This window comes from Salvelinus namaycush, unplaced genomic scaffold, assembly GCF_016432855.1.
Source record: "Salvelinus namaycush isolate Seneca unplaced genomic scaffold, SaNama_1.0 Scaffold10, whole genome shotgun sequence".
Classification (NCBI taxonomy): Eukaryota; Metazoa; Chordata; class Actinopteri; order Salmoniformes; family Salmonidae; genus Salvelinus; species Salvelinus namaycush.
The window spans coordinates 703,018-717,260 of NW_024057675.1; the positions used below are offsets into that span (position 1 = coordinate 703,018).

General features: G+C 42.6%; 1 protein-coding gene across 1 annotated transcript; it reads right to left on the reverse strand.

Moving 5' to 3' along the window:
* Positions 1-241: 241 nt before the first annotated feature.
* LOC120035257 (zinc finger protein 431-like) lies at positions 242-3,531 on the reverse strand. The gene is made up of 3 exons (XM_038982051.1): positions 3,239-3,531; positions 1,785-2,570; positions 242-1,569 (listed from the first exon to the last, which is right to left on the reverse strand). The coding sequence occupies exons 1-3, from the start codon at positions 3,387-3,389 to the stop codon at positions 476-478; spliced, it is 2,031 nt and encodes a 676-aa protein (XP_038837979.1). The 5' UTR covers positions 3,390-3,531; the 3' UTR covers positions 242-475.
* Positions 3,532-14,243: the final 10,712 nt, after the last annotated feature.

The window sequence follows — 14,243 nt, forward strand, 5'->3', positions numbered from 1 at the left end:
ACTCCCTAGAAAAGGCCAGAACCTAGGAAGAAACCTAGAGAGGAACCAGGCTATGAGGGATGGCCAGCCCTCTTCTGGCTGTGCCGGGTGGAGATTATAACAGAACATGGCCAAGATGTTCAACTGTTCATAGATAACCAGCAGGGTCAAAGTGAAGAAAAAGGAATGCCAAAGTTCATAACAGCTATTTATAAAGGATCTTTGTATTTAATTTTATTAAAAGTAAAATAAAGTGGTATGTATTCACATATGGATTCAATTTGAATTAAATAGAATTAAAAACATGAACTCTTACTATAACAATGTTAAAATATTCTACATGATTTAATTGACAATGAGCCCATGAAATAAGATACAAATAAGCTAAGTTCATACAACATAGATCACAGCTGTATGGTTTCTCTCCAGAGTGAACACGTCTGTGCTTAGTCAGGTTTGTTGACTGAGTAAAGTTCATACAACATAGATCACAGCTTTAGGGTTTCTCTACAGAGTGAACACGTCTGTGCTTAGTCAGGTTTGTTGACTGAGTGAAGCTCTTCCCACACTGGTCACAGCTGTATGGTTTCTCTCCGGTGTGTACTCTAATGTGTATTTTCAAATCACCTGGATGAGCGTATCTCTTCCCACATTGATCACAGCTGTAAGGCTTCTCACCTGTGTGTCTGCGCATGTGTACTTTCAGGGTGCTTCGTCGAGAAAAACTCATTCCACAGACATAGCAGGGGAAAGGTTTCTCTCCTGTGTGTGTACGCATGTGTTCATTCAGGGCCGTGGCATCTTTGCAGCTCTTCCCACATTGAGCACAGCTGTAAGGTTTCTCTCCAGTGTGTAGACGCTTGTGAATAGTCAGGGCTCCCAAACGAGCAAAGCTCTCCCCACACTGATCACAGCTGTAAGGTTTCTCTCCAGTGTGTACACGCTTGTGTTTAGTCAGGGAATCCGAACAAGCAAAGCTCTTCCCACACAGACCACACCTGTAAAACTTCTCTCCTGTGTGTACACGCTGGTGTTTAGTCAGGGAACCTGAACAAGCAAAGATCTTCCCACACAGACCACACCCGTAAGGGTTCTCTTCTGTGTGTGATCGCTCGTGCTCTTTCAACTTTGCTGGTGTATAGAAGCTCTTCCCACAGTCTGAGCAGAGGTAGGGCTTCTCTCCTGTGTGTGTTAGCTTGTGTGCAGCCAAGCAGTTAGGCCGAGTGAAGCCCTTTCCACATTTATCACAGCTATGAGGCTTCTCTCCAGTGTGTGTTAGCTTGTGTTCGGTCAGGTAATCAGTTCGAGCAAAACTCTTCCCACATTGATCACAGCGATAAGGTTTCTCTCCTGTGTGTGTTCGCTTGTGTATAATCCGTTGTCCTGATGTACAGAAACTCTTCCCACATTGATCACAGCCATATGGTTTCTCTCCTGTGTGTATTATCTGGTGTCTCTTTAGGTCTCCTAAACGTGGGAAACTTTTCTCACATACATCACAGCTATAAGGTCGCTGGATCACTTTCAACCCTGGAGCCTTCCCAGATGATAAGACCCTCCCACTGAGCGAGCGACCGTTAGGGTTGTCCCCTGTGAAACAAAGACATGAAGTTAAGGTTCCTCACATGTACCAAAGTATTTCACAATGAACTAGTGTTGAAGTATCTTCCCCATCCAACACAGATGAGCTGCTATACAACACTGAATAGTTACGTTCAGGAAATATGGCTCAATTAATAAATATTTACCAATCAATGAACTGTTACAGAAGCAGATTGTAGACTAATACACACCATTCTTCTTACCTGCATCATCATCAGACTGGCTGGGCCTCACGGGTACCACAGTAGATTCTTCCTGTATCTTTCCTGTGTGGGTTCCCTCTCCACCTGCCTGACTTCTCCCGCCGCCGGCCTCGTTTTTCTCTCTGACTGTGTGGGTTTTCTGATGACTCGCCAGGTTTCCTGACCGAGTGAAGTTCTTCCCACACTGGTCACAGCTGTATGGTTTCTCGCTGGTGTGAATGCGTCTGTGTTTGGTCAGGTCCGTTGACCGAGTGAAGCTCTTCCCACATTGATCACAGATGTAAGGCCTCTCTCCTGTGTGTCTGCGCATGTGTACATTCAGGTTGCTTTGTCGAGAAAAACGAATTCCACAAACATCGCAGCTAAAAGGTTTCTCTCCTGTGTGTGTACGCATGTGTTCATTCAGGGCTGTGGCATCTTTGCAGCTCCTCCCACATTGATCACAGCTGTAAGGTTTCTCTCCAGTGTGTAGACGCTTGTGAATAATCAGGGCTCCTGAACTAGAAAAGCTTTTCCCACACTGATCACAGCTGTAAGGTTTCTCTCCAGTGTGTAGACGCTTGTGAATAGTCAGGGCTCCTGAACTACAAAAGATTTTCCCACAATGATCACAACTGTAAGGTTTCTCTCCTGTGTGTACTGTTTGGTGTCTTCGTAGGTTTCCTGATTGAGTGAAGCTCTTCTCACATACATCACAGCTGTAAGGTCGCTGGATCCCTTTCAACCCTGGAGACTTCCCAGATGATAAGACCCTCCCACTGAGCGAGCGACCGTTAGGGTTGTCCCCTGTGAAACAAAGACATGAAGTTAAGGTTCCTCATATGCACCAAAGTATTTCACAATGAACTAGTGTTGAAGTATCTTCCCCATCCAACACAGATGAGCTGCTATACAACACTGAATAGTTACGTTCAGGAAATATGGCTCAATTAATAAATATTTACCAATCAATGAACTGTTACAGAAGCAGATTGTAGCCAAAAAGAATGTTGCTTCTTGACCCACCAATACAGATGTATTGAGTCACAACCAACCAATAAGGGTTGAGCAGTGAAAACATATACACACACATTGCCATGGAACTGAAAGAACATGTTGCAGTTTAAGATCATTTGCTACAATTCTACCCATTGTGACATGGCTAATGCTGTATTCTTATGCTCAAACATTAGAACCCTATCAAACGGCCTGATTGTCTGGGAGCTTTTTCTCTTTCAAAGTTCTTCATAGATTACAGCCTATTATTCAAAAGTATATATATATATATATATATATACATATATATATATGTCTCCATTCTTTTTTTCTACATATTTTATTTGGTTTCAGTCATTTACACTGACAGCGCTCTTACATCCCAGAATTCTATTTATAAAATGTATTTTTATTTTTTATCATTGCTATTTTCATCCTGTGACCCACACGGGCCCCTGCCCCAACCCCATTCTTCTTACCCGTTTCGTCATCATCCGACTGGCTGGGACTCATGGGTGCCACACTAGATTCTTCCTGTATCTTTCTGATGTCATCTTTCAGTCGGAGTAACCAAGACATTCCCTGCTCCTCCGATTTGACCGAATCTGCATTTTCCCACATTTCCTCCATGATTTTACGTCGCAACGAGCGATGGTGCTTTCCTTTAACTTGGGAGCCATCAATTCCACAGCGTTCACACAGGTAAAGTAAATGATCCTCCGTTAGAGGGTGTAAACTCTGTTTGATTTCTTCCAACAATGTTTCTTTCTCTCCACTCATGTTGTCCTGCTGGTGGGAACAATGACAATGCAGTCAATGGCAAGACAGCAGAAAGTCCATACACTTTAGATGACCTGTAGTAGAAGAAGACAGCAGGAAGTCCATACACTTTAGATGACCTGTAGTAGAAGAAGACAGCAGGAAGTCCATACACTTTAGATGACCTGTAGTAGAAGAAGACAGCAGGAAGTCCATACACTTTAGATGACCTGTAGTAGAAGAAGACAGCAGGAAGTCCATACACTTTAGATGACCTGTAGTAGAAGAAGACAGCAGGAAGTCCATACACGTTAGATGACCTGTAGTAGAAGAAGACAGCAGGAAGTCCATACACTTTAGATGACCTGTAGTAGAAGAAGACAGCAGGAAGTCCATACACGTTAGATGGCCTGTAATAAAAGAAGACAGCAGGAAGTCCATACACTTTAGATGACCTGTAGTAGAAGAAGACAGCAGGAAGTCCATACACTTTAGATGACCTGTAGTAGAAGAAGACAGCAGGAAGTCCATACACTTTAGATGACCTGTAGTAGTAGAAGAAGACAGCAGGAAGTCCATACACCTGTAATAGAAAAATGATACATCACAACACAGTATTAATACACAGTAAGGCTGGGTATGAGGTTCTCATCTATCAACAGGTATATATATGTAGTATACCCAAGATTGTGTTGGTTTGTCTTTTAGAAGAGAGCAAATGGTAGGTGCTGCCACAGCTATTGTCCCAGTTTCATTGATTTCAATACAATATTGATGCGAGTGATTAATTTGTGCGCACTATAGATTACATTAGAAAAAGCTAATACATTTCAGTCTGGAGTGACCGCTTGGTAAATGTTGGTGCGTGAGTTTTATTTATTTATTTCACCTTTATTTAACCAGGTAGGCAAGTTGAGAACAAGTTCTCATTTACAATTGCAACCTGGCCAAGATAAAGCAAAGCAGTTCGACACATACAACAACACAGAGTTACACATGGAGTAAAACAAACATACAGTCAATAATACAGTAGAAAAAATAAGTCTACATACAATGTGAGCAAATGAGGTGAGATAAGGGAGGTAAAGGCAAAAAAAAAGGCCATGGTGGCGAAGTAAATACAATATAGCAAGTAAAACACTGGAATGATAGATTTGCAGTGGTAGAATGTGGAAAGTAGAAATAGAAATAATGGGTTTGGCGACGAGTATGAAGCGAAGGCCAGCCAACGAGAGCGTAAAGGTCGCAGTGGTAGGTAGTATATGGGGCTTTGGTGACAAAACGGATGGCACTGTGATAGACTGCATCCAATTTGTTGAGTAGGGTATTGGAGGCTATTTTGTAAATTACATCGCCGAAGTCGAGGATCTGTAAGATGGTCAGTAATAAATAATGGGGTGCAAAGGAGCAAAATAAAAAGAAATACAGTAGAGGAAGAGGTAGTTGTTTGGGCTAAATTATAGATGGGCTATGTACAGGTGCAGTGATCTGTGAGCTGCTCTGACAGCTGGTGCTTAAAGCTAGTGAGGGAGATAAGTGTTTCCAGTTTCACAGAGTAGTGAGAGTAGTTCAGGGAGTAGTTAAGATACTTGTATTTTGTTATGTCGTAACTAAAATACAAGTAATCTGAGCACAAGAGTGACACGTGTTTGTAGGGAGTCATCTTTATGTCTTGGTCTTCAACATATCACGACTCATTTCAGCATATTGACGATGAATTTGGACATTTAAAACCAGTGTTTTGACACTTTGCTATAATTACAGGAAGCAGCAACAGTATGAATATCAACTTGTTTTTTTCAACAGGATTCTACTTAATCAGGTAAAAAAAACTGCGATGATTTATTGACTTTGATGATATTAGTGAAATCGTGAAAATGTTCATCTTGAGACACCTTCTCCAGAAGAAGAAAATTTAAAAAAATTGTAAAGGAGGACGAACGCCCAGGCTGCTGTGTAGCCACTATGACAACTTTCTAGAGCTCCTGGTTAAAAATGGCTCAACTCTCCAACCAAAATGGTTAGAGTTTCATTCAAGTACACCATCCAAAGTGTGATTAATAACTTCACCATGCTCAAAGGGATATTCAATGTCTGCTCGGGTTAGTCGAGGTAATATGTACATGTAGGGAGGAGTAAATTGACTAATGCATAGATGATAAACAGTGAGTAGCAGCAGCACAAAAAAGGGGGTTAATGCAAATAGTCTTGGTAGCCATTTGATGAACTGTTCAGGAGTCTTATGGCTTGGGGGTAGAAGCTGTTCATGAGTCTGATGGCTTGGGGGTAGAAGCTGTTCATGAGTCTTGATGGCTTGGGGGTAGAAGCTGTTCAGGAGTCTTATGGCTTGGGGGTGGAAGCTGTTCAGGAGTCTTATGGCTTGGGGGTGGAAGCTGTTCAGGAGTCTTATGGCTTGGGGGTGGAAGCTGTTCAGGAGTCTTATGGCTTGGGGGTGGAAGCTGTTCAGGAGTCTTATGGCTTGGGGGTGGAAGCTGTTCAGGAGTCTTATGGCTTGGGGGTGGAAGCTGTTCAGGAGTCTTATGGCTTGGGGGTGGAAGCTGTTCAGGAGTCTTATGGCTTGGGGGTGGAAGCTGTTCAGGAGTCTTATGGCTTGGGGGTGGAAGCTGTTCAGGAGTCTTATGGCTTGGGGGTAGAAGCTGTTCAGCAGTCTAATGCCTTGGGGGGGGGGGGGGGGGGGGGGGGTAGAAGCTGTTAAGGAGCCTTTTGGACCTAGACTTGGCGCTCCGGTACCGCGCGGCAGCAGAGAAAAGTCTATGATTTAGGTGGCTGAAGTCTTTAATTTAAGACCTTCCTCTGATACAGCCTGGTACAGAGGTCCTGGATGTGCTGTGCCATACGCACTAACCTCTGTAGTGCATTGCGGTCGGATGCAGGTCTCTGACCTCATCCCTATCGGCCGTCTCATCGTTGTCGGTGATCAGACCTACCACCGTTGTGCCGTCGGCAAACTTAATGGTGTTGGAGTCGTGCTTGGCCACAAGGAGTACAGGAGGGGACTAAGCACGCAACCCTGAGGGTCTACCATCAGCGTGGCAGATAGGTTGTTGCTTACCTTTACCACCTGTGGGCGGCCCGCCAGGAAGTTCAGGTTCCAGTTGCAGAGCTGTTTAGTCCAAAGGTCCTTAGCAATGAGCTTTGAGGGCACTATGGTGTTAAACACTGAGCTGTAGGTGTGAAAGGTGTGAAAGGGCAGTGTGGAGTGCAATAGAGATTGCGTCATCTGTGGATCTGTTGGGGCAATCCTTTCAAAGCTACTGACATGGGTGCTACGGGTTGGTAGTCATTTAGGCAGGTTACCTTGGTGTTCTTGGGCACAGGGACTATAGTGGTCTGCTTGAAACGTGGAGGTACAGACTCGGTCAGGGACAGGTTGAAAATGTCAGTGAAGACACTTGCCAGTTTGTCAGCGCATGCTCCGAGTACACGACCTGGTAATTCGTCTGGCCCTGCGGCCTTGTGAATGTTGAACTGTTAAAAGGTCTTACTGATATTGGCTACAGAGAGCGTGATCACACAGTCATCCGGAACAGCTGGTGCTCTCATGCATGCTTCAGTGTTGCTTGCCTCGAAGCACACATAGAAGTCATTTAGCTCGTCTGGTAGGCTCGTGTCACTGGGCAGCTCGCAGATGGGCTTCCCTTTGTAATACGAGCGTCAGAGCCGGTGTAGTAGGATGAAATCTTAGTCCTGTATAGACGCTTTGCCTGTTTGATGGTTCGTCGGAGGGCATAGCGAGATTTCTTGTAAGTGTCTGGGTTAGTGTCCAGCTCCTTTAAAGCAGCAGCTCTAGCCTTTAGCTCATGCGGTTGTTCCCTGTAATCCATGGCTTCTGGTTGGGATATGTACGTACGGTCACTATGGGGATGACGTCAACGATGCACTTATTGATGAAGCCGGTGACTGATGTGGTATACTCCTCAATGCCATCGGGTGAATCCCGGAACATATTCCAATCTGTGTTAGCAAAACAGTCCTGTAGCTTTGCATATGCATCATCTGACCACTTCCGTATTGAGCGAGTCACTGGTACTTCCTGCTTTAGTAGGATAGAATTATGGTCAGATTTGCCAAATGGAGGGCAAGGGAGAACTTTATAGTTTTAAGTATAACAGAATTGAGTTTCCCTGCATTAAAGTCCCTGACCACTAGGAGCACCAATTCTGGATGAGGATTTCTTTGTTTGCTTATGGCCTTATACGGCTCATCGAGTGCGGTCTTAGTGCCAGCATCGGTTTGTGGTGGTAAATAGACAGCTACAAAAAAATAGAAATGAAAACTCTTGGTAAACAGTGTCGTCTACAGCTTATCATGAGGTACTCTATCTCAGTCGAGTAAAACCTTGAGACGTCCTTAATAAATCAGAGATCGCGCACCAGCTGTTATTGACAAATACACAGTTCACCACCCCTCGTCTTACCGGAGGTAGCTGGTCTGTCTTGCCGATGCACGGGAAAATCCAGCCAACTGTATATTATCCATGTCGTCATTCAGCCACGACTCAGTGAAGCGTAAGATATTACAGTCCCGTTTCGTAGGATAGTCTCGAACGAAGTGCATCCAGTTTATTCTCCGATAGGACGAATGGTAGAGGCGGTTTACCCACTCGCCGAAGGACTCTCACAAGACATCCGGATCTGTGGCCCCTGTATCGGCGTCTCCTCTTCATGTGAATGAAGGGGATTTGTGCCTGGTCCGGGCAGAACAGTAAGTCCTTTTGCGTACAACTCACCTCCAGTTCGAGGTGAGTAATCGCTGTTCTGATAACTATAAGCACTTTATGGTCATAAGAGCTGGTGGCAGAAACAATATTTACAAAATGTGTTGAACAAGCCGGAAGAAAATACTACAAATGGTTAGTAGTCCATAAACGGAAGCCATCCCCTCCGGTGCCATCATTATCATTTTTTTAGATAGCAAATTGTATGTTTAGGTTTTCAATATATCACGAACTGTTCCTGCGTATTGGTTATGGAGTGATATTAAAACTGTGTTATGACATTAGGCTATTTATCAAAATGTCTCGTGAACAGGAAGCAATGACAGCATCATTTTCAACTTAAGTTTTATAAATATAAATGCAACTTTCAACATTCATTGCCAATGGTAACGTGCTTTTTAAATCAGATAAAAACTGCTGAATGATTCCAAAAACGTGATTTATTTATTTTGATGATAACCAGATATCTCCAAAACGGGTTTGTCTTGCTTATATTTAGCCAAATTAGGGAACTCTGAGATCTTGACTAATGACGTAATTTCAACATGAACGCAACCAAATCAACTACAAAACTCTTTGGTATTTTGGCAGGAATTCATAACGTAGTTTAAAAGGCATTGACTGGAAAATAAAACCATATGGTTGATTTGAGCTATTCATCTTTTATTAAAAGGGAACAGTATCAGACTAACATGCACCGACGACTAGTTGGGCGGGAACATAACTTCCGGGTGATAGTTGCACTGCCGTGTTTGTTTGCACTTCACAAAACTCTAATTAGTAACATTGTCGTCATAAATAGATAAGGGCGACTAATGTTTGCAGTCTAAGTGCACAGAAACTGGCCAACTCACCAGATTCCTTGTAGAAAATCCCAGCTAGCTTTCTAAAGTATTTTTCCACGTGGAAAATGAGGTAGCTAGCTAGCTATATCTATTCAGTTAAGGCTATTGGTCCATTACGACTTCCAAACAAAGTTGTCCTGTGGCTGATGTATTTCGGAGAATCAGATGATATCTTGCTTAAAGGCTAGTACCTGCACGACTCGTTCAGCTTCCATATTTAGCAGGGTAGCAACTTCCGCTTTGACTGCTGTTGTTGCGTTCAGTCACACAGGCCAGAGCAATCGAGTATCGATTTAGAAAATCCACTATCTATTCTACACTTATACAGTGCCTTCAGAAAGTATTCACACCCCTTGACTTATTTAGTTGTCTTGCAGCCTGAATTAAAAATGGATTAAATATATGTTTGTCTCACCCATCTACACACAATAACCCATCATGACAAAGTGAAAACATGTTTTTAGCAATTTTAGCTAATTTATTGAAAATTAAATACGGAAATGTCAAATGTACATAAGTATTCACACCCCAGAGTCAATGCTTTGTAGAAGCACCTTTGGTGGTGATTACAGCTTTGAGTCGTCTTGGGATGTTTGGATCAGCTTTGAGTCGTCTGGGTATGTCTGGATCAGCTTTGAGTCGTCTCGGGTATGTCTGGTTCAGCTTTGAGTCGTCTTGGGTATGTCTGTATCAGCTTTGAGTCGTCTTGGGTATGTGTGTATCAGCTTTGAGTCGTCTTGGGTATGTGTATATCAGCTTTGAGTCGTCTCAGGTATGTCTGGTTCAGCTTTGAGTCGTCTTGGGTATGTCTGTATCAACTTTGAGTCGTCTTGGGTATGTGTATATCAGCTTTGAGTCGTCTTGGTTATGTGTATATCAGCTTTGAGCCATCTTGGGTATGTGTGTATCAGCTTTGAGCCATCTTGGGTATGTGTATATCAGCTTTGAGCCATCTTGGGTATGTGTGTATAAGCTTTAAGTCATCTTGTGTATGTGAGTGTAACGGATGTGAAATGGCTAGCTAGTTAGCGGGTACGCGCTAGTAGCGTTTCAATCAGTTACGTCACTTGCTCTGAAACCTAGATGTAGTGTTGCCCCTTGCTCTGCAAGGGCCGCGGCCTTTGTGGAGCGATGGGTAACGATGCTTCGTGGGCGACCGTTGTTGATGTGTGCAGAGGGTCCCTGGTTCGCGCTCGGGTCGGGGCGAGGGGACGTACTAAAGTTATACTGTTACATTGATGCTGTTGACCCGGATCACTGGTTGCTGCGGAAAAGGAGGAGGTTGAAAGGGGGGTGAGTGTAACGGATGTGAAATGGCTAGCTAGTTAGCGGGTACGCGCTAGTAGCGTTTCAATCAGTTACGTCACTTGCTCTGAAACCTAGATGTAGTGTTGCCCCTTGCTCTGCAAGGGCCGCGGCTTTTGTGGAGCGATGGGTAACGATGCTTCGTGGGCGACTGTTGTTGATGTGTGCAGAGGGTCCCTGGTTCGCGCCCGTGTCGGGGCGAGGGGACGGTTTAAAGTTATACTGTTACATGTGTATAAGCTTTAAGTCGTCTTGTGTATGTGTGTATCAGCTTTGAGCCATCTTGGGTATGTGTATATCAGCTTTGAGTCGTCTTGGGTATGTGTGTATCAACTTTGAGTCGTCTGGGTATGTGTATATCAGCTTTGAGTCGTCTTGGGTATGTGTGTATCAACTTTGAGCCGTCTTGGGTATGTGTATATCAGCTTTGAGTCGTCTGCGTATGTCTGTATCAGCTTTGCACATCTGGATTTGGGGATTTTCTCCCATTCTTCCTTGCATATCTTCTCAAGCTCTGTTAAGTTAGATGGTGCACAGCGTGAACAGCAAGTCTGGGCTTTGGCTGGGCTAGTCAAGGACTTTTACATTCTTGTTCTGAAGCCATTCCAGCATTGCTTTCGCTGTATGCTTGGGTCATTGTCCTGTTGGAACGTAAATCTCCACCCCAGCCTAAGGTCGTTTTCACTCTGAAGTAAGTTCTCATCAAGGATATGCCTGTATTTGGCTCCATTCATTGTCCCTCTATCCTTACCAGTTTTCCAGTCCCTGCTACTGAAAAGCATCCCCATAGCATGATGCTGCCACCACCATGCATCAAGGTATGGATGGTGTTAGATGGGTGATGAGCTATGCCTGGTTTTCTCCAGACATGAAGAGTTACATTTTTGTCTCATCAGACCACAGAATATTTTGACTTATGCTCTGAGTCTTTCTTTCAAGTGCCTTTTTGCAAACTCCAGGCCTTCTGTCATGTGACTTTTTCATTTTTCTCAGGAGTGGCTTCCATCTTCAGGAGTGGCTTCAATCTGGCCATTCTCCCATAAAGCCCAGATTGGTTGAGGTGCTGTAGAGACTGTTGTCCTTTTGTCAGGTTCTCCCATCCCAGCAAAGGAATTCTGTAGTTCTGTCAGAGTGGTCATTGGGTTCTCGGTCACCTCCCTACCCACATGGAAACTGGAGATATTTTTTTACATCACTGGTTAGAGGACAACCTGCAGAAGACAGGCAGGATGCATTTCAATGTGTTGCATTTTGATTCAAGTGGGTCCACATCACGATAAGTGTAACGCTACACTTTTTTGTTCATCACTCCTATCAATATCACCTTGAAATCAAACTAGCACTACTCAAAAGCCACACGGAATCTGAGAATAACTTTTACATCACTGGTTAGAAGAGAATTAGTTGAAGACAGTCATCTAAATTCTAGAATGTCGGATGGAGATTCTGGAAGGCTGCCCGAAATGGGGGGAGGAAACAAATAAGTTGCTTTGGTATTTAACTTGTTTAATTTGACATGAGATATCAAAACCGACAAGGGTTGGGAAAGTACAGTGCCTTCGGAAAGTATTCAGACCTATTGACTTTTTCCACATTTTATTACGTTACAGCCTTATTCTAAAATGGATTAAATAAAATTTAAAAAATCAGCAATCTACACACAATACCCCATAATGACAAAGCAAAAACAGGTTTTTAGACATTTTTGCAAACAGAAATATCTTATTTACATAAGTATTCAGACCCTCTGCTATGAGACTCAGAATTGAGCTCAGATGCATCGTGTTTCCATTGATCATCCTTGAGATGTTTCTACAACTCGATTGGAGTCCACCTGTGGTAAATTCAATTGATTGGACATGATTTGGAAAGGCACACACCTGTCTATATAAGGTCCCACAGTTGGCAATGCATTTCAGAGCAAAAACCAAGCCATGAGGTCGAAGGAATTGCCTTTCTGCAGAGAAGAATGGGAGAAACTCCCCAAATACAGGTGTGCTAAGCTTGTAGCATCACACCCAAGCCTCGATGCTGTAATCGCTGCGAAAGCGGCTTCAACAAAAGTACTGAGTACTTATGTAAATGTGATATTTCATCGCTGCGAAAGCTGCTTCAACAAAAGTACTGAGTACTTATGTAAATGTGATATTTCAGTTTAAAAAAGAAAGTAGCAAAAGTCTAAAAACCAGGCTTTGCTTTGTCTATTGGGGCATTGTGTGGAAATTATATAAGGAAAAAAACTATGTAATCCATTTTTAGAATAAGGCTGTAACATAACAAAATGTGGAAAAAGTCAAGAGGTCTGAATACTCTCAGAAGGCACTGTATTTGAGTGATAGTTTATAATATAAAACAATCTAATATGTACAAATAAATCAACATTTTCAATTTAGGATGATAGTATTATGTTACCCACTTTACAGAAAACATCTATATCTCACGAGTTTAACCGTTTGCAGAGTTTAAAAAAAATAATTGCTTGTATGCACAATTTAACCGGGCGCTGTAGACAGAGCTCCCATAGTGACTGTGCAGTCCGTTCATTAGTCTTTCCCCAATAGGAGATACGAAACTATTGTGTGTCTACGTGGATGATGTTTCGTGTTGCTAATCTTACTTCAGGTAAAACTTGTTGCATTTTTAGTTGTTCTCTAAAGTAAGTGGAAAAAAAGAATGCCAAAGTTCATAGGAGCTTCGTATTTATTCTCATTAAAAGCAAAAATACAGTGGCATGTATTAAACTAAAAGCACATATGCGTTAAATTTTAATTACATTGAATTAAAAACATGAACTCTACCGATTGAATTACAACATGAAAACTCCTACCTATAACATTGAATTCCAACATGAAAACTGTACCTATAACATTGGCAAAACATTCTACATTATAACATCATTTTAATTGACAATATGAGCACACAATATGAACCCGTTTTTAAAGTGACTGTCTCTCCGCCATCTTAAGATGAAAGCACTAACAGTAGGTCGTAAAGTAAATATAACCCCTCAGTGTGAAACCCTCAACATGCCATCAAACCAACACACCTTACTTCTTCTCTATGTTTACAAATTATTTGCCATTTGTCTTACAAGAAGCTAAAATGACGATGTATTGCTGACGACTGCAGACTCCACACATCAGCACCAACAGCCAGGGAGCTCACGGAGACTCTTAGCAAGGACTTACAGAATACACTGGACTTAAATACATCTAAAAGCATTGTGTTTGGCTCAAACCTTTCTCTCTTAGACCTAAACCTCAACTGGGGTTGTTGCGTGAAGGGTGTGTATCCATTGAACTAGTTGAAGTTAACATGATCTAGTCATATTGACTAAGTTGTTGTGAAGATGGGGAGAAGTTATCATGGTCAAGTCATATTGACTAAGTTGTTGTGAAGATGGGGAGAAGTTATCATGGTCAAGTCATATTGACTAAGTTGTTGTGAAGATGGGGAGAAGTTAACATGGTCAAGTCATATTGACTAAGTTGTTGTGAAGATGGGGAGAAGTTAACATGGTCAAGTCATATTGACTAAGTTGTTGTGAAGATGGGGAGAAGTTAACATGGTCAAGTCATATTGACTAAGTTGTTGTGAAGATGGAGAGAAGTTAACATGGTCTAGTCATATTGACTAAGTTGTTGTGAAGATGGGGAGAAGTTAACATGGTCAAGTCATATTGACTAAGTTGTTGTGAAGATGGAGAGAAGTTAACATGATCTAGTCATATTGACTAAGTTGTTGTGAAGATGGGGAGAAGTTAACATGGTCTAGTCATATTGACTAAGTTGTTGTGAAGATGGGGAGAAGTTAACATGGTCTAGTCATATTGACTAA